Source organism: Ranitomeya imitator, chromosome 7 (assembly GCF_032444005.1).
Source record: "Ranitomeya imitator isolate aRanImi1 chromosome 7, aRanImi1.pri, whole genome shotgun sequence".
In the NCBI taxonomy this organism is placed as follows: Eukaryota; Metazoa; Chordata; class Amphibia; order Anura; family Dendrobatidae; genus Ranitomeya; species Ranitomeya imitator.
The window spans coordinates 12,318,256-12,344,998 of NC_091288.1; the positions used below are offsets into that span (position 1 = coordinate 12,318,256).

General features: G+C 43.6%; 1 protein-coding gene across 10 annotated transcripts in view; it reads right to left on the reverse strand.

Annotated features, from left to right (window-relative positions):
- TNS1 (tensin 1) overlaps positions 1–26,743 on the reverse strand; it is a 441,100-nt gene that overhangs the window by 93,945 nt on the left and 320,412 nt on the right. For all 10 annotated transcript variants that reach the window (XM_069732691.1, XM_069732690.1, XM_069732693.1 and 7 more), the window contains 4 exons: positions 25,001–25,076; positions 22,798–22,927; positions 19,833–19,898; positions 10,814–10,930 (listed from right to left, as the gene is read on the reverse strand). In XM_069732691.1, the coding sequence (XP_069588792.1) occupies positions 10,814–10,930; positions 19,833–19,898; positions 22,798–22,927; positions 25,001–25,076 (389 nt within the window). The remainder of the gene's footprint in view (positions 1–10,813; positions 10,931–19,832; positions 19,899–22,797; positions 22,928–25,000; positions 25,077–26,743) is intronic.

Sequence of the window (26,743 nt, forward strand, 5' to 3'; positions counted from 1 at the left end):
GATGGTTGTTTTGTTTGTTATTAAAAAACACTTTTATTTGATTGGATGGGTGAAATATGCTAATTTATTGAGACAGGTTTTTGGGGTTATCAGGAGTTGTATGCCAAAATCATCAGTATTAAAACAATAAAAGACCTGACAAATTTCAGTTGGTGGATAATGAATCTATAATATATGAAAGTTTAATTGTAATCATTACATTATGGTAAATAATGAAATTTAACACTATATGCTAATTTTTTGAGAAGGACCTGTACTACATTACTGCCATATAGACTGTACTTATATACTACATTACCGCCATATAGACTATATGCACTCGTGCAGTATATGAATATAGTCTATTTGACAGTAATACAGTTTCCCATCTCCAATGACTGCATATATACTGGCTTACATATATACTGGCTTACATATATACATATACTGGCTTATACAGCGCTTCCTCACTCTTTGGGATGTACAGTTATAGGAAAAAGTTTGGGCACCCCTATTAATCTTAAGCTTAATGTTTTATAAAAATTGTTTTTTTTGCAACATACAGTGGGGCAAAAAAGTATTTAGTCAGTCAGCAATAGTGCAAGTTCCACCACTTAAAAAGATGAGAGGCGTCTGTAATTTACATCATAGGTAGACCTCAACTATGGGAGACAAACTGAGAAAAAAAAATCCAGAAAATCACATTGTCTGTTTTTTTTAACAATTTATTTGCATATTATGGTGGAAAATAAGTATTTGGTCAGAAACAAACAATCAAGATTTCTGGCTCTCACAGACCTGTAACTTCTTCTTTAAGAGTCTCCTCTTTCCTCCACTCATTACCTGTAGTAATGACACCTGTTTAAACTTGTTATCAGTATAAAAAGACACCTGTGCACACCCTAAAACAGTCTGACTCCAAACTCCACTATGGTGAAGACCAAAGAGCTGTCAAAGGACACCAGAAACAAAATTGTAGCCCTGCACCAGGCTGGGAAGACTGAATCTGCAATAGCCAACCAGCTTGGAGTGAAGAAATCAACAGTGGGAGCAATAATTAGAAAATGGAAGACATACAAGACCACTGATAATCTCCCTCGATCTGGGGCTCCATGCAAAATCCCACCCCGTGGGGTCAGAATGATCACAAGAACGGTGAGCAAAAATCCCAGAACCATGCGGGGGACCTAGTGAATGAACTGCAGAGAGCTGGGACCAATGTAACAAGGCCTACCATAAGTAACACACTACGCCACCATGGACTCAGATCCTGCAGTGCCAGAAGTGTCCCACTGCTTAAGCCAGTACATGTCCGAGCCCGTCTGAAGTTTGCTAGAGAGCATTTGGATGATCCAGAGGAGTTTTGGGAGAATGTCCTATGGTCTGATGAAACCAAACTGGAACTGTTTGGTAGAAACACAACTTGTCGTGTTTGGAGGAAAAAGAATACTGAGTTGCATCCATCAAACACCATACCTACTGTAAAGCATGGTGGTGGAAACATCATGCTTTGGGGCTGTTTCTCTGCAAAGGGGCCAGGACGACTGATCCGGGTACATGAAAGAATGAATGGGGCCACGTATCGTGAGATTTTGAGTGCAAACCTCCTTCCATCAGCAAGGGCATTGAAGATGAAACGTGGCTGGGTCTTTCAACATGACAATGATCCAAAGCACACCGCCAGGGCAACGAAGGAGTGGCTTCGTAAGAAGTATTTCAAGGTCCTGGAGTGGCCTAGCCAGTCTCCAGATCTCAACCCTATAGAAAACCTTTGGAGGGAGTTGAAAGTCCGTGTTGCCAAGCGAAAAGCCAAAAACATCACAGCTCTAGAGGAGATCTGCATGGAGGAATGGGCCAACATACCAACAACAGTGTGTGGCAACCTTGTGAAGACTTACAGAAAACGTTTGACCTCTGTCATTGCCAACAAAGGATATATTACAAAGTATTGAGAAGAAATTTTGTTTCTGACCAAATACTTATTTTCCACCATAATATGCAAATAAATTGTTAAAAAAAAACAGACAATGATTTTCTGGATTTTTTTTTCTCAGTTTGTCTCCCATAGTTGAGGTCTACCTATGATGTAAATTACAGACGCCTCTCATCTTTTTAAGTGGTGGAACTTGCACTATTGCTGACTGACTAAATACTTTTTTGCCCCACTGTATATCTAATAACTGTTGGACACAGTAATGTTTCTGCCTTGAAATGAGGTTTATTGTACTAACAGAAAATGTGCAATCTGCATTCAAACAAAATTTGACAGGTGCATAAGTCTGGGCACCCTTATCATTTTCTTGTTTTAAATACTCCTACCTACTTTTTACTGACTTACTAAAGCACTTTTTTTGGTTTTCTAACTTCATTGAGCTTTGAACTTCATAGCCAGGTGTATGCAATCATGAGAAAAGCTACTTAAAGTGGCCACTTGCAAGTTGTTCTCCTGTTTGAATCTCCTCTGAAGAGTGGCATCATGGGCTCCTCAAAACAAATGTCTAATGATCTGAAAACAAAGATTATTCAACATAGTTGTTCAGGGGTAGGATACAAAAAGCTGTCTCAGAGATTTAACGTGTCAATTTCCACTGTGAGGAACATAGTAAGGAAATGGAAGAACACAGGTACAGTTCTTGTTAAGGTCAGAAGTGGCAGGCCAAGAAAAACATCAGAAAGGCAGAGAAGAAGAATGGTGAGATCAGTCAAGGACAATCCTCAGACCACCTCCAGAGAGCGGCAGCATCAACTTGCTGCAGATGGTGTCACTGTGCATCGGTCAACTATACAACACACTTTGCACAAGGAGAAGCTGTATGGGAGAGTGATGCGAAAGAAGCCGTTTCTGCAAGCACGCCACAAACAGAGTCGGCTGAAGTATGCAAAAGCACATTTGGAGAAGCCAATTTCTTTTTGGAAGAAGGTCCTGTGGACTGATGAAACCAAGATTGAGTTTACAAAAAGGCGTTATGCATGGCGGCCAAAAAACACAGCATTCCAAGAAAAACACTTGTTACCCACAGTAAAATTTGGTGGAGGTTCCATCATGCTTTGGGGCTGTGTGGCCAATGCCAACACCGGGAATCTTGTTAAAGTTGAGGGACGCATGGATTCCTCTATCAGCAGATTCTTGACAATAATGTTCATGAATCAGTGACAAAGTTGAAGTTACGCAGGGGATGGATCTTTCAGCAAGACAATGATCCAAAACACCGCTCCAAATCTACTCAGGCATTCATGCAGAGGAACAATTACACTGTTCTGGAATGGCCTTCCCAGTCCCCAGACCTGAATACCATTGAACATCTGTGGGATCATTTGAAGAGGGCTCTCCATGCTCGGCGACCATCAAACTTAACTGAACTGGAATTGTTTTGTAAAGCGGAATGGTGAAAAATACCTTCATCCAGGATCCAGGAACTCATTAAAAGCTACAGGAAGCGACTAGAGGCTGTTATTTTTGCAAAAGGAGGATCTACTAAGTATTAATGTCACTTTTCTGGTGGGGTGCCCATACTTATGCACCTGTGAAATTTTATTTGAATGCAGATTGCACATTTTCTGTTAGTACAATAAACCTCATTTCAAGGCAGAAACATTACTGTGTCCAACAGTTATTAGATATATGAAACTGAAATAGCTGTTGCCAAAAAAAAACAATTTTTATACAACATTAAGCTTAAGATTAATAGGGGTGCCCAAACTTTTTCATATAACTGTATTTAGTAGACTCCTAGCAGCTGGCACCTGTTCACACTCGCTGCATGCAGTTAGGGGGTGCGGGTCAGTTTTTGCTTCTTTGCAGATAGTTCTATAATTTTATATTAGTGATGCGCTGACATGATAATCACTAGGAGAGTCCTGATAAACACCAGATTATAAACTTCATGGCCGGAGCCCAGACAGTTGCCTCTTCCGATGTTCCTTTTGCCGCTGATCAATAACACAAGAAGCCGTCAATCAGCTCAGAGTATTTTTACACTTCCGCCGTCCAAGTGCTGCACTCGCTGCAGTGAGTAAACACTTCTCTGGCAGAACATAGAGTGTTGTCAGAACTGTGTACGCACAACCTGGGAAGAAAACACATTACGGCCACACAACATCATCCGCATACAACGCATGACCACGCATGTCCCTGCATACACAATGTTAAAGATAGGTACGCAGGACGGGTGCGGATGTATGCGGATCTGAAGGTATGAAGTACGCAGCCCTATGCTGCGTACACAAACGCTAATGTGAACCCAGACTAACTCTGTTCATCCTGCTCTTCCTGGTTCATAGCTATGACAGGGACAGTAAGACACAGAGGAGGAGAGACGGAGTAACAGTTATGTAACACCCTTGTTTTCAGGATATGTAACATGCAATCAGCGTTATTAAGTAACTTATACACTTAGGAACCCCTCATAGTAACAAGTTCAAGGTCACAAATTCTGAGATGAGGGTAGGAATTCACAGCGGATGCCAAATGAGAATGGAAACTATCACAGGATTCTCATGGATCTGTTTCACCCTTTTCGCTTTCTTCTGTGACTCTAAAACTTCTCTTTAAAAAAGTCTATAAACTGCATAGAAAAAAGTTAAAATAAATGTACTGCTCTATATCACTCCTTGTGGTCACGTCTAATACTGCAGCCTCTGAAAAATTGTTATTTTGACCATTTGTGGGGTCATTTTTGGGGGAATGCCAGTGACAACATTTGCAACAGCAGCTTGCACTACACCATAAGTACCAAATACATTCCTCTAATGTAAAAACAAACTGCACTGACTACGACAAGCAAATCGTAAGATGCCAAAAGTTTATCCCCGTCTCTCACTTGAAGGTGTCAGCTTCCTCCTCTTTTAATTTGGATCCTCTGCCGCCAAATTGTGCTGCCGCCTGACACCCATAAATCAGAGAGGGCCACCTGCCTGCCGCATGACAGCTCATGAAAAATGAAACCTTTCTTATTTGTGAACAGCAGAAAACATGCAAACAAATGCATGGGGCTCGGGTGAAGCAGCTGGGCTGGATGCCCTGCTGTACACCCAATACATTTATCATCCCTCTATATTGACATTTACATCAAAACAGCACTAGAATCATATGATCTCTGCTTACTGTCAGTGAATAGGCATATTCTTGTTTATACCCAGAGTATGAAAACCGCTCTAAAACTTGGCTTGACTTGGCTGATCATGTGGACACTTTCCAGTGCCGCAACATGGGGACACAGAACTTGTGATTGCACCACGCCCGACACAGCGAACCACAAAAACCATACAAAATATCCAAGATAGAAGACATTATCCTAACAAAACCCAAGAAATTAATGTAAATCAACAAATCACACATAATTTGTTTCACAACTAAGGTGCTGTTACAATGCAATAAAGTCTCAAGACAAGATCACAGGAACTAAAAACTTCCACTAAGTCTTTCCTGTCCTTATAGTTTGATGCAATCTATCAGTAAAATCTCTCCTGTCCTTATAGTTTGATGCAATCTATCAGTAAAGTCTCTCCTGTCCTTATAGTTTGATGCAATCTATCAGTAAAGTCTCTCCTGTCCTTATAGTTTGATGCAATCTATCAGTAAAGACTCTCCTGTCCTTATAGCTTGATGCAATCTATCTGTAGCTCATGTATCAACTAGAAGACTGAGGACTCAACAGACTGGATACAATTGTAACAAATACTGAATATTAGGTCTGCACAGGATTTCTCCTTTAAAATGTTCTCCTTCAATGAACACAAGTAAAGATCTAGACCATACTGATATATTGTTGCATAATGAAAAGTTGTATTATTGTATTTACTAAACCTAACACAGCAGCGATACATTGTATATTAATACATGGTGTCATATCAACTGAGGAACTCAATCACTCCCTGAACAGTATCACACATGAGCACAGACTATTCTAATGATTCCTTCTTCCACATGATTACGAAGATCTGCACCCCAAGACGCCAGGGGGTTCACCTCGCCTTGTAGTGATGTGTGGGATGCCTTGAATTGAGACCTGCACACACTGGCTGTGTCACAAGTGGAAACCCAGCTGCTGTGACCTGCACACTTTGCCTGTGGACGCCCAACTGCTTGACCTGCACATATTTCCTGAGTCACCAGTGGACACACAGCTGCTGTGAAATGCCACCAGTGGACGACCAGCTGCAGTGACCTGCAAACATTTCCTGTGTCACTAGTGGACACACAGCTGCTCTGACCTACACACATCTGCTGTGTCACCAGTGGAAACACAGCTGCTGTGACCTGAACACATCGCCTGTGTCACCAGTGGAAACACAGCTGCAGTGACCTGCACACATTTCATGTGTCACTAGTGGACACACAGCTGCAGTGACCTGCACACATTGCCTGTGTCACCAGTGGACACACAGCTGCTGTGACCTGCACACATAGCCTGTGTCACCAGTGGACACACAGCTGCTGTGACCTGCACACATAGCCTGTGTCACCAGTGGAAACACAGCTGCAGTGACCTGCACACATTGCCTGTGTCACCAGTGGACACACAGCTGCAGTGACCTGCACACATTGCCTGTGTCACCAGTGGACACACAGCTGCAGTGACCTGCACACATTGCCTGTGTCACCAGTGGACACACAGCTGCAGTGACCTGCACACATTGCCTGTGTCACCAGTGGACACACAGCTGCAGTGACCTGCACACATTGCCTGTGTCACCAGTGGACACACAGCTGCAGTGACCTGCACACATTGCCTGTGTCACCAGTGGACACACAGCTGCTGTGACCTGCACACATTGCCTGTGTCACCAGTGGACACACAGCTGCTGTGACCTGCACACATTGCCTGTGTCACCAGTGGACACACAGCTGCTGTGACCTGAACACACTAACTGTGTCACCAGTGGATGCCCAGATGCTGTAACCTGCGATGTCAGTTGCTGTCATTTTTACACTTCTCATATGATTTAGGCTGCAAAACCACGAGGCCATTATGATCGGCCATGTGAAATGACAGCTCTTTCTCTGCAAGAGTAAATGATTGTGCAGGGAAATGGTAGAAAGACTGCAGCGGTACGGGGCTGGAGAATGATCGCAGTGTGTGAACATAGCCTTAAACTGCAGCTTTATCAGCCAGAATCGGTGACTCCTGGTTAGACGCATTGTCTAGTGGGATCTGAGGTTGTCAGGAAATCATTGGAGACACAACTGTGGCTCTGTACTTTCTACCATGCTTTACACTACAGCTGTGCTCCATTAAGGCACCTCTACATAAGCAGAGACTAAAGCTTGTGTAACAAAATAAATCATCTGAACTCCATCCCCTTTTGCAATGGAGACTCAATCTACTGCACAGAATGTGAAGATGTCTGAAATCGGCCTCCCATATCATCTGATAGTAAAGCTGAGACTTTGTTCCTTGTCCGATGCTTTACACTGCAGTACTGCTCTACTAAAGCACATCTGCGGTCAAGTATCAGAGCTTCCATGTCTTATCTCTAATTGTCTGAACTCCAGCTCATCAGAGACTAAAAGTGCTGCTCTGTCAATGCTCCCATGCTTTACAGTGCTGCTCTGTCAATGCTCCCATGCTTTACAGTGCTGCTCTGTCAATGCTCCCATGCTTTACAGTGCTGCTCTGTCAATGCTCCCATGCTTTACAGTGCTGCTCTGTCAATGCTCCCATGCTTTACAGTGCTGCTCTGTCAATGCTACCATGCTTTACAGTGCTGCTCTGTCAATTCCCCCATGCTTTACAGTGCTGCTCTGTCAATGCTCCCATGCTTTACAGTGCTGCTCTGTCAATGCTCCCATGCTTTACAGTGCTGCTCTGTCAATGCTCCCATGCTTTACAGTGCTGCTCTGTCAATGCTACCATGCTTTACAGTGCTGCTCTGTCAATTCCCCCATGCTTTACAGTGCTGCTCTGTCAATGCTCCCATGCTTTACAGTGCTGCTCTGTCAATGCTCCCATGCTTTACAGTGCTGCTCTGTCAATGCTCCCATGCTTTACAGTGCTGCTCTGTCAATTCCCCCATGCTTTACAGTGCTGCTCTGTCAATGCTCCCATGCTTTACAGTGCTGCTCTGTCAATGCTCCCATGCTTTACAGTGCTGCTCTGTCAATGCTCCCATGCTTTACAGTGCTGCTCTGTCAATGCTCCCATGCTTTACAGTGCTGCTCTGTCAATGCTCCCATGCTTTACAGTGCTGCTCTGTCAATTCCCCCATGCTTTACAGTGCTGCTCTGTCAATGCTCCCATGCTTTACAGTGCTGCTCTGTCAATGCTCCCATGCTTTACAGTGCTGCTCTGTCAATGCTCCCATGCTTTACAGTGCTGCTCTGTCAATTCCCCCATGCTTTACAGTGCTGCTCTGTCAATGCTCCCATGCTTTACAGTGCTGCTCTGTCAATGCTCCCATGCTTTACAGTGCTGCTCTGTCAATGCTCCCATGCTTTACAGTGCTGCTCTGTCAATGCTCCCATGCTTTACAGTGCTGCTCTGTCAATTCCCCCATGCTTTACAGTGCTCCTCTGTCAATGCTCCCATGCTTTAGAGTGCTGCTCTGTCAATGCTCCCATGCTTTACAGTGCTGCTCTGTCAATGCTCCCATGCTTTACAGTGCTGCTCTGTCAATTCCCCCATGCTTTACAGTGCTGCTCTGTCAATGCTCCCATGCTTTACAGTGCTGCTCTGTCAATGCTCCCATGCTTTACAGTGCTGCTCTGTCAATGCTCCCATGCTTTACAGTGCTGCTCTGTCAATGCTCCCATGCTTTACAGTGCTCCTCTGTCAATGCTCCCATGCTTTACAGTGCTGCTCTGTCAATTCCCCCATGCTTTAGAGTGCTGCTCTGTCAATGCTCCCATGCTTTACAGTGCTGCTCTGTCAATGCTCCCATGCTTTACAGTGCTGCTCTGTCAATGCTCCCATGCTTTACAGTGCTGCTCTGTCAATGCTCCCATGCTTTACAGTGCTGCTCTGTCAATGCTCCCATGCTTTACAGTGCTGCTCTGTCAATGCACCCATGCTTTACAGTGCTGCTCTGTCAATTCCCCCATGCTTTACAGTGCTGCTCTGTCAATGCTCCCATGCTTTACAGTGCTGCTCTGTCAATGCTCCCATGCTTTACAGTGCTGCTGTCAATGCTCCCATGCTTTACAGTGCTGCTCTGTCAATGCTCCCATGCTTTACAGTGCTGCTCTGTCAATGCTCCTATGCTTTACAGTGCTGCTCTGTCAATGCTCCCATGCTTTACAGTGCTGCTCTGTCAATGCTCCCATGCTTTACAGTGCTGCTCTGTCAATTCCCCCATGCTTTACAGTGCTGCTCTGTCAATGCTCCCATGCTTTACAGTGCTGCTCTGTCAATGCTCCCATGCTTTACAGTGCTGCTCTGTCAATGCTCCCATGCTTTACAGTGCTGCTCTGTCAATGCTCCCATGCTTTACAGTGCTGCTCTGTCAATGCTCCCATGCTTTACAGTGCTGCTCTGTCAATTCCCCCATGCTTTACAGTGCTGCTCTGTCAATGCTCCCATGCTTTACAGTGCTGCTCTGTCAATGCTCCCATGCTTTACAGTGCTGCTCTGTCAATGCTCCCATGCTTTACAGTGCTGCTCTGTCAATGCTCCCATGCTTTACAGTGCTGCTCTGTCAATGCTCCCATGCTTTACAGTGCTGCTCTGTCAATTCCCCCATGCTTTACAGTGCTGCTCTGTCAATGCTCCCATGCTTTACAGTGCTGCTCTGTCAATGCTCCCATGCTTTACATTGCTGCTCTGTCAATGCTCCCATGCTTTACAGTGCTGCTCTGTCAATGCTCCCATGCTTTACAGTGCTGCTCTGTCAATTCCCCCATGCTTTACAGTGCTGCTCTGTCAATGCTCCCATGCTTTACAGTGCTGCTCTGTCAATGCTCCCATGCTTTACAGTGCTGCTCTGTCAATGCTCCCATGCTTTACAGTGCTGCTCTGTAAATGCTCCCATGCTTTACAGTGCTGCTCTGTCAATGCTCCCATGCTTTACAGTGCTGCTCTGTCAATCCTCCCATGCTTTACAGTGCTGCTCTGTCAATGCACCCATGCTTTACAGTGCTGCTCTGTCAATTCCCCCATGCTTTACAGTGCTGCTCTGTCAATGCTCCCATGCTTTACAGTGCTGCTCTGTCAATGCTCCCATGCTTTACAGTGCTGCTGTCAATGCTCCCATGCTTTACAGTGCTGCTCTGTCAATGCTCCCATGCTTTACAGTGCTGCTCTGTCAATGCTCCCATGCTTTACAGTGCTGCTCTGTCAATGCTCCCATGCTTTACAGTGCTGCTCTGTCAATTCCCCCATGCTTTACAGTGCTGCTCTGTCAATGCTCCCATGCTTTACAGTGCTGCTCTGTCAATGCTCCCATGCTTTACAGTGCTGCTCTGTCAATGCTCCCATGCTTTACAGTGCTGCTCTGTCAATGCTCCCATGCTTTACAGTGCTGCTCTGTCAATGCTCCCATGCTTTACAGTGCTGCTCTGTCAATGCTCCCATGCTTTACAGTGCTGCTCTGTCAATGCTCCCATGCTTTACAGTGCTGCTCTGTCAATGCTCCCATGCTTTACACTGCAGCTCTTCAGTTCTCTTTCCCTTATACTGAAGGCCATCTCCAGCTGGTGTTCCTTTTCTGTCCCCTCTCGCACATTTAACCCTAATGTTCTGCATCTTCAGAAAGGCTGCAATGTACAGGTGCAAAGATACAATGTTCATCTCAAGAAAGGACAGAATGATAATGAACCACAAAAACCACAAAGGAGGCTGGAGATAGAAAGGCCGATTTATATTACAGGGAATGTCCGAGCCATGATGGCAGCACCCACCTTCCAGACTGTCCTCTCTGTGCCCATTGAAGTTGTCATAAGAATCCCATCGGATCAGAGGATCAGAGGTGTTATAATCAACGGAGACGCTCGGGCCGTTCTCCAAATGTTCCATCCCTGGAAAACAAACATCAAATCACAATAATACATAAATTTACATCACATATGATAAACCTGTCCTGTATATACCTGTACCTGGAAGTATACATACTATAAAATATAATATAGGACAACTATAGAAACCTATACAGTGTGCAAAGCCTATTACTATAATACTTATATTCTTGTACATAGGAGCAGTATTATAGTAGTGATATTCTTGTACATAGGGGTATTATAGTAGTTATATTCTTGTACATAGGGGCAGTATTATAGTAGTTATATTCTTGTACATAGGAGCAGTATTATAGTAGTTATATTCTTGTACATAGAGGCAGTATTATAGTAGTTATATTCTTGTACATAGGGGCAGTATTATAGTAGTTATATTCTTGTACATAGGGGCAGTATTATAGTAGTTATATTCTTGTACATAGAGGCAGTATTATAGTAGTTATATTCTTGTACATAGGGGCAGTATTATAGTAGTTATATTCTTGTACATAGGGGCAGTATTATAGTAGTTATATTCTTGTACATAGGGGCAGTATTATAGTAGTTATATTCTTGTACATAGGGGCAGTATTATAGTACGGTAGTTATATTCTTGTACATAGGGGCAGTATTATAGTAGTTACATTCTTGTACATAGAGGCAGTATTATAGTAGTTATATTCTTGTACATAGGGGGCAGTATTATAGTAGTTATATTCTTGTACATAGGGGCAGTATTATAGTAGTTATATTCTTGTACATAGGGGCAGTATTATAGTAGTTATATTCTTGTACATAGGGGCAGTATTATAGTACGGTAGTTATATTCTTGTACATAGGGGCAGTATTATAGTAGTTATATTCTTGTACATAGGGGAAGTATTATAGTAGTTATATTCTTGTGCATAGGAGCAGTATTATAGTAGTTATATTCTTGTACATAGGGGCAGTATTATAGTACGTTAGTTATATTCTTGTACATAGGGGCAGTATTATAGTAGTTATATTCTTGTACATAGGGGAAGTATTATAGTAGTTATATTCTTGTGCATAGGAGCAGTATTATACTAGTTATATTCTTGTACATAGGGGCAGTATTATAGTAGTTATATTCTTGTACATAGGGGCAGTATTATAGTAGTTATATTCTTGTACATAGGGGAAGTATTATAGTAGTTATATTCTTGTGCATAGGAGCAGTATTATAGTAGTTATATTCTTGTACATAGGGGGCAGTATTATAGTAGTTATATTCTTGTACATAGTGGGCAGTATTATAGTAGTTATATTCTTGTACATAGGGGCAGTATTATAGTAGTTATATTCTTGTACATAGGGGCAGTATTATAGTACGGTAGTTATATTCTTGTACATAGGAGCAGTATTATAGTAGTTATATTCTTGTACATAGGAGCAGTATTATAGTAGTTATATTCTTGTACATAGGGGCAGTATTATAGTAGTTATATTCCTGTACATAGGGGCAGTATTATAGTAGTTATATTCTTGTACATAGGGGCGGTATTATAGTAGTTATATTCTTGTATATATGAGCAGTATTATATTATATTCTTGTACATAGGAGCACTATTATAGTAGTTATATTCTTGTACATAGGAGCAGTATTATAGTAGTTATATTATTGTACATAGGGGCGGTATTATAGTAGTTATATTCTTGTATATATGAGCAGTATTATATTATATTCTTGTACATAGGAGCACTATTATAGTAGTTATATTCTTGTACATAGGAGCAGTATTATAGTAGTTATATTCTTGTACATAGGGGGCAGTATTATAGTAGTTATATTCTTGTATATAGGGGCAGTATTATAGTAGTTATATTCTTGTACATAGGGAGCAGTATTATAGTAGTTATATTCTTGTACATAGGAGCAGTATTATAATAGTTATATTATTGTACATAGGGGCAGTATTATAGTAGTTATATTCTTGTACATAGGGGCAGTATTATAGTAGTTATATTCTTGTACATAAGAGCAGTATTATAGTAGTTATATTCTTGTACATAGGGGGCAGTATTACAGTATATTCTTGCACATAGCAGTATTCCTATGTATCTCTGGAGCATTTTCGGTATTTAGTTGGATAAATACGGTCCATCCTTGGCTCATCCTGGGTTTGGTTCTTTGACTTGGTTTCTCTGTGTGGTCTGTAGACTTTTGTACTAAACCAAGTTCATCTCGTTTACACTTTCCGCCTGATTGGAAGGAATGTGCGGTGCGGCTGAGGGGCTACAGGTCTCTTTTACCCCAGGACACTTTCTAGTCCATCAGGCCATCTTCCTAATATTCTGCTTTTTGCAACCTCCAGAACTAAGCAGCAGCTTTTAATCATTTTAGAGAAAGAGAAACAAAGCAGCAGAAAGAAGCTTCAAACACAAATAGGAAGACGGCGCTTTAATGAAAGATTCAGCCTGGCGCTGCGGTCAGATCACAAGGAACAGTCTCCTTGATAGCCCATTAAAATCCAAACGTGAAGGTTTCTGCACTATAGTCAACTCTAATTTATGGCCAGAAAGCAGCCCTGAAATTATAGATACTCACATTTGAGAAACTGCTTCAGTGAGATACTGTAAATGAAGCAAAATGTATAATATATTGACCACTCTCTCAAAAACCCCATAATATATAGATCTCTCCCTATAATGTGCTCATCATAATATATAGATCTCTCCCTATAATGTGCTCCCCATAATATATAGGTCTCTCCCTATAATGTGCTCCCCATAATATATAGACCTCTCTCTATAATGTGCTCCCCGTAATATATAGATCTCTCCCTATAATGTGCTCCCCGTAATATATAGATCTCTCTCTATAATGTGCTCCCCATAATATACAGACCTCTCTCTATAATGTGCTCCCCGTAATATATAGATCTCTCCCAATAATGTGCTCCCCGTAATATATAGATCTCTCTCTATAATGTGCTCCCCATAATATATAGATCTCTCCCTATAATGTGCTCCCCGTAATATATAGATCTCTCTCTATAATGTGCTCCCCATAATATATAGACCTCTCTCTATAATGTGCTCCCCGTAATATATAGATCTCTCCCTATAATGTGCTCCCCATAATATATAGATCTCTCTCTATAATGTGCTCCCCATAATATATAGATCTCTCCCTATAATGTGCTCCCCGTAATATACAGACCTCTCTCTATAATGTGCTCCCCATAATATATAGATCTCTCTCTATAATGTGCTCCCCATAATATACAGATCTCTCTCTATAATGTGCTCCCCATAATATATAGATCTCTCTCTATAATGTGCTCCCCATAATATATAGACCTCTCCCTATAATGTGCTCCCCATAATATATAGACCTCTCTCTATAATGTGCTCCCCGTAATATATAGATCTCTCCCTATAATGTGCTCCCCATAATATATAGACCTCTCTCTATAATGTGCTCCCCATACTATATAGATCTCTCCCTGTAATGTGCTCCCCATAATATATAGATCTCTCTCTATAATGTGCTCCCATAATATATAGATCTCTCCCTATAATGTGCTCACCATAATATACAGATCTCTCCCTATAATGTGCTCCCATAATATATACATCTCTCCCTATAATGTGCTCCCATAATATATAGATCTCTCTCTATAATGTGCTCACCATAATATACAGATCTCGCTCTATAATGTGCTCCCCATAATATATAGATCTCTCCCTATAATGTGCTCCCCATAACATATAGATCTCTCTCTATAATGTGCTCCCCATAATATATAGATCTCTCTCTATAATGTGCTCCCATAATATATAGATCTCTCTCTATAATGTGCTCCCATAATATATAGATCTCTCCCTATAATGTGCTCCCCATAACATATAGATCTCTCTCTATAATGTGCTCCCCATAACATATAGATCTCTCTCTATAATGTGCTCCCTATGATATATAGATCTCTCTCTATAATGTGCTCCCCATAATATATAGATCTCTCTCTATAATGTGCTCCCCATAATATATAGATCTCTCCCTATAATGTGCTCCCCATAATATATAGATCTCTCTCTATAATGTGCTCCCCATGATATATAGATCTCTCTCTATAATGTGCTCCCCATAATATATTGACCTCTCTCTATATATAATACTAGCTGAAGAGCCCGGAGTTGCGTGGGCATAGTAAATATCTGTGGTTAGTTATAGCACCTCACTTCTCTTATTTTCCCATCACGCCTCTCATTTTCCCCATCACATCTCTCATTTTCTCCCTCACTCCTCTCATTTTCTCCCTCACTCCTCTCATTTTCTCCCTCACTCCTCTCATTTTCTCCCTCACTCCTCTCATTTTCTCCCTCACTCCTCTCATTCCCCCCTAACACTTGTCATTTCGACCTCACATCTGTCATTTTCTGATCACTCCATTATTTTTCCTCACTCCTCTCATTTTGCACTCACACCTTTTCATTTTCACCTCACACCTCTGATTTTCACCTCATCACCTCAGTATATACATGTTTGTCATCTCCCTTATATATAGTATACATCTGTATGTCATCTCCTGTATATAGTATATACCTGTATGTCATCTCCCCTGTATATATTATACACATGCTGTGTGTCATCTCCCCTATATATAGTATATACCTGAATGTCATCTCCTTCTATATATAGTATATACCTGTATGTCATCTCCTCCTGTATATAGTATATACCTGTGTGTCATCTCCCCTGTATATAGTATATATCTGTGTGTCATCTCCTCCTGTATATAGTATATACCTGCATGTCATCTTCTATATATAGCATATACCTGTATGTCATCTCCTCCTGTATATAGTATATACCTGTAGGTCATCTGCTCCTGTATATAGTATATACCTGTGTGTCATCTCCTCCTGTATACAGTATATACCTGTATGTCATCTCCTCCTGTATATATATGTACCTGTATGTCATCTCCTCCTCTATATAGTATATACCTGTGTGTCATCTCTCCTGTATATAGTATATACCTGTGTGTCATCTCCCCTGTATATAGTATATACCTGTGTGTCATCTCCTCCTGTATATAGTATATACCTGTATGTCATCTCCTCCTGTATATAGTATGTACTTGTATGTCATCTCCTCCTCTATATAGTATATACCTGTGTGTCATCTCTCCTGTATATAGTATATATCTGTGTGTCATCTCCCCTGTATATAGTATATACCTGTGTGTCATCTCCTCCTGTATTAGACCTCGTTCACACGTTATTTGCTCAGTATTTTTACCTCAGTATTTGTAAGATAAATTGGCAGCCTGATAAATCCCCAGCCAACAGGAAGCCCTCCCCCTGGCAGTATATATTAGCTCACACATACACATAATAGACAGGTCATGTGACTGACAGCTGCCGTATTTCCTTTATGGTACATTTGTTGTAGTTTGTCGGCTTATTAATCAGATTTTTATTTTTGAAGGATAATACCAGACTTGTGTGTGTTTTAGGGCGAGTTTCGTTTGTCAAGTTGTGTGTGTTGAGTTGTGTGTGGCGACATGCATGTAGCGACTTTTGTGAGATGAGTTTTGTGTGGCAACATGCGTGTAGCAACTTTTTGTGTGTCGAGTTGCATGTGACAGGTTAGTGTAGCAACTTGTGTGCAGCAAGTTTTGCGCATGGCGAGTTTTGCACGTGGCGAGTTTTGTGTGGTGCCTTTTGAGTATGTGCAAGTTTTGTGTGAGGCAACTTTTGCATGTGTTGCAACTTTTGTGCATGTGGCAATTTTTCCGCATGTGCAAGTTTTGCGTGTGGCGAGTTTTCCATGAGGTGAGTTTTGCACTTGTGGCGAGTTTTGCAAGAGCCTAGTTTTTGCATGTGGCGAGTTCTGCGCGTGGCGAGTTTTGAGCGGCGACTTTTGTGTTTCGACTTTTATGTGGCGAGGTTGGTGTATGTGTGGTGAAATGTGTGCTGAGGGTAATATGTGTTCAAGCACGTGGAAGTGTGTGGCGCATTTTGTGTGTGTGTTCATATCCCCGTGTGTGTTGAGTATCTCATGTCGGGGCCCCACCTTAGCAACTGTACGGTATATACTCTTTGGCGCCATCGCTCTCACTCTTTACGTCCCCCTTGTTCACATCTGGCAGCTGTCAATTTGCCTCCAACACTTTTCCTTTCATTTTTTCCCATTATGTAGATAGGGGCAAAATTGTTTGGTGAATTGGAATGCGCAGGGTTAAAATTTCACCTCACAACATAGCCTATGACGCTCTCAGGGTCCAGACGTGTGACTGTGCAAAATTTTGTGGCTGTAGCTGCGACGCCTCCAACACTTTTCCTTTCACTTTTTTCCCCATTATGTAGATAGGGGCAAAATTGTTTGGTGAATTGGAACGCGCGTGGTTAAAATTTCACCTCACAATATAGCCTATGACGCTCTCGGGGTCCAGACGTGTGACTGTGCAAAATTTTGTGGCTGTAGCTGCGACGGTGCAGATGCCAATCCCGGACATACATACACACATACACACATACACACATTCAGCTTTATATATTAGTCTAGCTGAAGAGCCCGGCGTTGCCTGGGCATAGTAAATATCTGTGGTTAGTTATAGCACCTCACTTCTCTCATTTTCCCAATCACATCTTTAATTTTCTCCCTCACTCCTCTCATTCCCCCCTAACACTTGTCATTTCGACCTCACATCTGTCATTTTCCGATCACTCCACTATTTTCCCTCACTCCTCTCATTTTGCACTCACACCTTTTCATTTTCACCTCAGTATATACATGTTTGTCATCTCCCTTATATATAGTATACACCTGTATGTCATCTCCTGTATATAGTATATACCTGTATGTCATCTCCCCTGTATATATAATATACCTGCTGTGTGTCATCTCCCCTGTATATAGTATATACCTGTATGTCATCTCCTCCTATATAGTATATACCTGTATGTCATCTCCTTCTATATATAGTATATACCTGTATGTCATCTCCTCCTGTATATAGTATATACCTGTGTGTCATCTCACCTGTATATAGTATATATCTGTGTGTCATCTCCTCCTGTATATAGTATATACCTGTATGTCATCTTCTATATATAGCATATACCTGTATGTCATCTCCTCCTGTATATAGTATATACCTGTAGGTCATCTGCTCCTGTATATAGTATATACCTGTGTGTCATCTCCTCCTGTATATAGTATGTACCTGTATGTCATCTCCTCTATATAGTATATACCTGTGTGTCATCTCTCCTGTATATAGTATATATCTGTGTGTCATCTCCCCTGTATATAGTATATACCTGTGTGTCATCTCCTCCTGTATTAGACCTCGTTCACACATTATTTGCTCAGTATTTTTACCTCAGTATTTGTAAGCTAAATTGGCAGCCTGATAAATCCCCAGCCAACAGGAAGCCCTCCCCCCTGGCAGTATATATTAGCTCACACATACACATAATAGACAGGTCATGTGACTGACAGCTGCCGTATTTCCTATATGGTACATTTGTTGCTCTTGTAGTTTGTCTGCTTATTAATCTATTTTTTATTTTTGAAGGATAATACCAGACTTGTGTGTGTTTTAGGGCGAGTTTCGTTTGTCAAGTTGTGTGTGTTGAGTTGCGTGTGGCGACATGCATGTAGCGACTTTTGTGAGATGAGTTTTGTGTGGCAACATGCGTGTAGCAACTTTTTGTGTGTCGAGTTGCCTCACAACATAGCCTATGACGCTCTCGGGGTCCAGACGTGTGACTGTGCAAAATTTTGTGGCTGTAGCTGCGACGGTGCAGATGCCAATCCCGGACATACACACACACACACATACACACACACACACACACACACACACACACACACACATTCAGCTTTATATAGTAGATATAGATCTCTCCCTATAATGGGCTCACCATAGTGGCCACAGCCCGAACCTAATGGCCCTGAATCATGAGTAATGCACATGACTACTGAGCGAAGAAAATACATCCAAGTGCCTCTATAAAAGTATGTGATCCCCAAGAGTGATAACCCGAAGCCCCCTTGCTGATTTTGTATGTTTTGCCCACTGATTGACAGTCATTTTGTATTTCTTCCATTTTCTTACTATTGCACCATCAGTTGTCTTCTTCTCTCCCAGCGTCTTACTTATGGTTCTGTAGCCGATTCCAGCTTTGTGCAGGTCTAGGATCTTGTCCCTGACATCCTTATAAAGCTCTTTGGTCTTGCCCATGTTGTAGAGGTTAGATTCTGACTGATTAATGGAGTCTGTGGACAGGAGTCTTTTTATAAAGGTGACTATGTAAGACAGCTGTCTGTAATGCAGGTAACCAGTTGATTAGGAGTCTAACTGGTCTGTAGGAGCCAGAACTCTTAATGGTTGGTAGGGGATCAAATACTTATTTCTCACTGCAAAATGCAAATAAATTTATATAATTTATACAATGGGATTATTTGTATTTTATTTCTGATATTCTATCTCTCAATGTTAAAATTAACCCACCCTTAAAATTACAGACTGTCCATGTCTTTGTCAGTGGGAAAACTTCCAAAATCAGCAAGGGATAAAATACTTATTTCCCCACTGTATATCAATCCTATTGCCTATATTGCATTAGCCCGTAGTGCCCTTAATTTGGACTTACCGAAATGCTCACCAGGCTAGTGCCAGTCTTATTTCCTTACATAAATGCCGGCTACAAGGTTCCTTCTCATATCTGGGTCGTTGTCCATCCTGTGCGCGCCCACCATGGGACCCCCTAACAGCGCCAAGGAGAGGAGATGCTGCCGGTGCAGGTTCCCGAGCAGCCATTTCTGCTACATTGATGCTCGGTTTCTCCAGGAACTGCCTGTTCTACACCACATGTTGTATGTGAAGGACTAGAACACCCAGCAAACAATATGGCCTGCTTGTGCTCTCTCTGAGTCTTCTCTCACCTTGTATCTTCTCTGGGCCATAGGAGAAGACGAACTCCACTTTCCCAAAATCCGGGAACCTTTCATCTGAAACAATTAAGAACAAGTTACTGTTACAATCCGTCCTGATGAGAAGTTTCCATTTTCCTAAATTAGCCCCAATTCTGATCACACTGCGGTGGTGAATGGCGCACACATAGACCATGGGGCCCCCACAGCAAAGAGAAGGACAGCCGGTCCATGAGGGACAGTAATACGGGAACTTGTGAGTAAGGACAAAACTGTGGAGGACGCCCAGAGGTGGGGGACGCCCAGAGGCGGAGGACGCCCAAAGGTGGAGGACGCCCAGAGGTGGAGGACAATCAGAGGTGGAGGACGCCCAGAGGTGGAGGACGCCCCGATGTGGGGGACGCCCGGATGTGGAGGACGCCAAGAGGTGGAGGACGCCCAGATGTGGGGGACGCTCAGATGTGGGGGACGCCCAGATGTGTGGGACGCCCGGATGTGGAGGACGCCCAGAGGTGGGGGACGCCCAGAGGTGGAGGACGCTCAGATGTGGAGGACGCCCAGAGGTGGAGGACGCCCAGAGGTGGGGGACGGTCAGATGTGGGGGACGCCCGGATGTGGGGGACGCCCAGAGGTGGGGGACGCCCAGATGTGGGGGACGCCCAGATGTGGGGGACGCCCAGATGTGGGGGACGCCCAGATGTGGGGGACGCCCAGATGTGGGGGACGCCCGGATGTGGGGGACGCCCGGATGTGGGGAACGCCCGGATGTGGAGGACGCCCAGAGGTGGGGGACGCCCAGAGGTGGAGGACGCCCAGAGGTGGAGGACGCCCAGAGGTGGAGGACGCCCAGAGGTGGGGGACGCCCAGATGTGGAGGACGCCGAGATGTGGAGGACGCCCAGAGGTGGAGGACGCCCAGAGGTGGAGGACGCCCAGATGTGGAGGACGCCCAGATGCAGAGGACGCCCAGATGTGGGGGACGCCCAGATGTGGTGGGCGCCAGGATGTGGGGGACGCCCAGATGCGGAGGACGCCCAGATGCGGAGGACGCCCGGATGTGGAGGACGCCCAGATGTGGAGGACGCCCAGATGTGGAACACGCACAGATGTGGGGGACGCCCAGATGCGGAGGACGAACAGATGTCGAGGACGCCCAGATGTGGAACACGCACAGATGTGGGGGACGCCCAGATGCGGAGGACGAACAGATGCGGAGGATACCCAGATGTGGAGGACGCCCAGATGTGGAACACGCACAGATGTGGGGGACACCCAGATGCAGAGGACGAACAGATGTGGAGGACGCCCAGATGTGGAACACGCACAGATGTGGGGGACGCCCAGATGCGGAGGACGAACAGATGCGGAGGACGCCCAGATGCGGAGGACGCCCAGATGCGGAGGACGCCCAGATGCGGAGGACGCCCAGATGCGGAGGACGCACAGATGCGGAGGATACCCAGATGCGGAGGACGCACAGATGCGGAGGACGCACAGATGCGGAGGATGCCCAGATGCGGAGAACGCCCAGATGCAGAGGACGCCCAGATGCGGAGGACGCCCAGATGTGGAGGACGCCCAGATGCGGAGGACGCCCAGATGGGGAGGACGCCCAGATGCGGAGGACGCCCAGATGCGGAGGACGCCCAGATGCGGAGGACGCCCAGATGTGGAGGATGTGCCGCCAGCGTCCTACCACACTGTTCTTCTGTCCACCATGTCCGATGACGGGATAGTCACATCCGACTCTCACGTGGGGTCTCGTATCAGAGTAACTAGCGGTGACCTCAGAGGCTAATATTGGTGTCAGGCCAGAAGGTCGGGAGCGGCGGCTCTTTATCCCGTATCCATGTCAGGGGACAGGTGCCGAGTGACTGCACTGAATGACGGGGACGATTGTCGTGTCAGCACCCAATATAACAGATCAGCTTCCTGACTGCGCACTGCCGCCATACAGACCGCCACGTCCAGTTATAAAAGCCTCGCATCAGCAAGTTTAATCTCTACATTACTAAGCAGAGCTGCCCTTCACGACACCAGGAAAGCTGGGTGACAAGCAACATGGCCAACAATACAGCACTTTCAGGATGTGTCATTCAGCTTCCTCTGGCACCTGAATGGCATATCTGCCCAGTTACACAGAAATATGATACCAAGGAGGAATTACTTTGCAGATTTTCAATGCACTACCCCCAGGAAAGCTGGGTGACAAGCAACATGGCTGAGTAGAACTTCATCAGGATACAGCATTTCGCACAGTTGTGCTGTGCCGGTGAAGATCTGTCTCTAAATTCCTTACAAATGTTCCATGCATAAGACTGGGAAAGCTGGGTGACAAAAGATATGGACAAAACCCCAATTTTGAGGAGTTGTCACCATTGTTTCCAACTCGTTGACTGCATATCTGCCAAGTTATAGCGACACATGAACAGGGAGAATCTGTTACTACATTATCAAGCAGATTTGACGTGCACAAGACTGGGAAAGCTGGGTGACAAGCAGCATGGCCAACAGTACATCACTGTCAGGAATTGTCTATCTGTCCAGTTATCAGGGATACAAGAACCTCATATTCCACATTTGTAAGCAGGTTGGTAATGCAGGAGTCTGGGAAAGCTGGGTTTTAAAGCAGATTTACAAGTTGCATGTTTCCAATAATATACAGCACATCCGGACTCAGTGCAATGATTTCATCCCTGGGAGAAATATATAGAAGTTTTCCTTCAGTCTGAATAATTGGGTTATTTTTCACCTGCGACCTCACTGCGATAAAGAGGAGAAGCCGAAAAGCATCCTGGAGACGCTGGATTCTGCCGGTCACAACCTCGGCGGACGGTTAGTACAGACCTGAGCGATACAATGCAGCAGTAGCTGGCGAGACATGCTGGGACTTGTAGTCTCTCCATAAATGGAGCACCTCTGGAATGTGACAACCACCCCTCCCCCGGATCACTTTCACCAGATCATCTGAACTTTACCTTTAAAAGCTTCATCCAAATCTTCTTTCACAAACACGACCCCGAGATCATGGATGGCGCACGTGTGGAACTGCACGCGGAATATAACGTCACGCGTCGGGCTGCGATACTTCTTGTGGTAACATTTTAGCTGAATAAGGAAAATGTAAGAAATCAAAACAAATACAATGAATTGTAACAATGTGTCAGACTCTTAAAGAGACAGCGCATTAAAAAGCAAAATCTATTTACATCTAACTTTTGAAAATCAAAAGCAATGTGGCCACCCAGCTTTACCAAACCCCTGAAGGGCTAACATAGCTTACTGTATACTGTAGTGATATGGGAGTGAGGAAAACATACTTGCATTATTTGTCAGATCTAAAATTGTAAAATTAGTGGTACACTCATTGCCAAGATAAAAGGAGACCACTTTATCAAGTAAATGCAGTGCAGGGCCCAAATAAATGATCAAAACTGCCCAGAAAGCGCCACACGTTGCTGAAAGTGAACGCATCACCCCCAAAAAATGTTAAATTGTTGACTGTTTATCTGATGAATGTATCGCTCAGAGTACGTCACCCAGAGAGAGCCATACAGTGCCCAGATAGTGAATGCATCACCCAAAAAGTGTTACATTGTTTACTGTTCATCTGACAAATGTATCTCCCGGAGAACATCACCCAGAGAGAGCCATACAGTGCCCAGATAGAGAACGCATCACCGAAAAAGTGTTACATTGTTTACTGTTTATCTGACAAATGTATCTCCCGGAGAACATCACCCAGAAAGAGCCATACAGTGCCCAGATAGTGAACGCATCACCCAAAAAGTGTTACATTGTTTACTGTTTATCTGATAAATGTATCTCCCAGAGAACGTCACCCAGAGAGTGCCATAGAGTGCCCAGATAGAGAACGCATCACCGAAAAAGTGTTACATTGTTTACTGTTTATCTGACAAATGTATCTCCCGGAGAACATCACCCAGAAAGAGCCATACAGTGCCCAGATAGAGAACGCTTCACCGAAAAAGTGTTACATTGTTTACTGTTTATCTGATAAATGTATCTCCCGGAGAACATCACCCAGAGAGTGCCATACAGTGCCCAGATAGTGAACGCATCACCCAAAAAGTGCTACATTGTTTACTGTTTATCTGATAAATGTATCTCTCAGAGAACATCACCCAGAGAGTGCCATACAGTGCCCAGATAGAGAACGCATCACCGAAAAAGTGTTACATTGTTTACTGTTTATCTGATAAATGTATCTCCCAGAGAACATCACCCAGAGAGTGCCATAGAGTGCCCAGATAGAGAACGCATCACCGAAAAAGTGTTACATTGTTTACTGTTTATCTGATAAATGTATCTCCCAGAGAACGTCACCCAGAGAGTGCCATAGAGTGCCCAGATAGAGAACGCATCACCGAAAAAGTGTTACATTGTTTACTGTTTATCTGATAAATGTATCTCCCAGAGAACATCACCCAGAGAGTGCCATACAGTGCCCAGATAGAGAACGCATCACCCAAAAAGTGCTACATTGCTGACTGTTTATCTGATAAATGTATCTCCCGGAGAACATCACCCAGAGAGTGCCATACAGTGCCCAGATAGTGAACGCATCACCCAAAAAGTGTTACGTTGTTTACTGTTTATCTGATAAATGTATCTCTCAGAGAACATCACCCAGAGAGTGCCATATGATGCCCAGATAGAGAACGCATCACCCAAAAAGTGTCAGGACTGATCAGAAAGCATTAAGAAATCAGAATGAATATATTTGTTGAAAATGTGCCTTAGACTGAAAGAGTGATCACATCCCTAATAAAGAAGCAAAAATTGCTCATATATAGAAAAAAATAAATACAAAAATTGTCCCAAAACGCAGACAACCCCTCCAGTATAAACATCCATATTTCAGTATTTTTGCCTCCATCCTGGGGGCTTGTGCACCATAAACAGGAAATGTCCCCTTTTCACAGCACAGACTTGTTTCTGAGGTCCAGATAGTGTCACTAAATTCCTAGATAAATATGGCAAATATTGTGCATTGCACACACAGCGCCACCTAGTGCCCAGATAGTGCAATACGTTGCCCAGATAGACCGTGCACCCTTAACCACACATCAGCACCATTACACTACCAGTAGGTACACATGAAGATGACGTGCACATTGTATGTGTCCTTGCTGTAAATGTCTCTGCCCTACGACTTACCAAGATGTCGCCTTTGAGCAGCAGCCCCGGCTCTATGGTGATGCAGATGCTGGTGTGACTGTCGCCCTGTACGTTACTGAAAGCAGCAGAGAAGTAGAAGGTTACATTACAGGTTTGATGTTGGGCGTGTGAAAGAAATACCGTATTTTTTTTTGCTTTACTTTCCCTTTAAGAAGCCCACAATGGGAAACTACAAAATCCCATTAAGTAACATGGCAGAAGGGGGCGCCAGCGATGGCCCCATAGTTATCCTGACATCATAACCAGAGGCCACGGCGCGAGGTGAAACTTAAAAGCAGCAGGAAGTGAAGTGGAGGGGTCGTGGGAAGGAATGCGAGCCCGGCGTACACCGCCCCGAATATGTGGGAACCGACACCAGGGATGGAAAAGAGGCCAGAATAGAACATCCGAAAAGGAGGCGCAGGCGTTCCCCAAAAATGATACAAAGTCTATTCAGTGTGTGTGTGACAACCGGTATGAACCCAATACGGCGACCGCCGAGGTTGTCAGCAATACAGGAGGTGTCACAGTATCACCAGGGCGAACGCTGCCATCATACACCCCCAGCTCTGGTATCTGTTCATTACTAGGAGGGTTGACCATGCAGACCTCTAGAAAAGCTGGGTAGAAACCTCACGGGATGGAGTTATAATGGCAGCCAGAAGGGATTTTATCCAAGTCTCTCAACAAAGAAGCATCAAAGAACTTTCTAAAAAGTAATTCAAGAAAATACGGTAATAACAAGGACTTCACTCCCTGGAGATATTTGTATTAAAGGGGAAATGCTTCCAAGTAAATGAGCAGATCGGCTGCTTGATACAAGAGTGAAGGAAAAAAAAGATATAAAAAACATCGCCAGTGCCGCAATCCCCAGGATGCGCTGTTACCGCTCATACGTCGCCCTCCAGTGGTAGAAAGGAAGCAGTCCGCTTAAGTAAATTAAACATTTTATTAAAAAAAAAAAAAAGCTTTTGGAATTTTCTAATTTATTTTTTTCCTCGATTCATCTTTGTCTTTGAACCTTTCTTTTTTCTGGAGCAAAACTGGTTTTAGCAGTAATTTTTGTGCTTGCGCCTTATTAATTATTTCATTGTTGGCTTTTATTAAGAAAACTTTACTCGGTTTCATCTGTGTTTTTGGATTTTTTTATTGGCTATTATGGGTGCGGTTTTCCTTTTCCAGATGTTTTAGCCTAAATCTTCATTTATCAACTTTTTTACGAAATGTTGCAACACTTTGGCGCAATCGCGGAACACAAATAATCTCATTTTATTTTCGTGCGGTTGAAGACGAATGTGTGACGTGTTAAAGGATCATACGACGTTTTGTTCTACAAAGGCACAAAAAGGTAAAAGAGAAAAGAAAGCATCTCTGACTTTGTGCAAAAATGATCGATCCACGTGCAACATTTTTAATATCCTGGTGCGAAAAAAGTCAACTCATCCCACAAGGCAAAAAAAAAGAAAGGTCACATAAACCCCCCACCCCCCACAGATGATGATGAGGGTGGGGGTCTGTAGGTTTTAACTGCTTATCACCTCTGCTTGCTGTTTTACTAACTAAAAACCCACCTATTGTAACAGCTGCAGATTTGTAACAGTTGTATCCAGTCTAGACAATCCTCTGCTGGACGGTCCAGACTCAGGAGTTCTACATTCTAAGTGCACTGATACATTGTAACAAAGTTGCTGCTGCTGTGCTTCGCTCACAGAGCATTATCCAGACAGCCACATACACACAGAG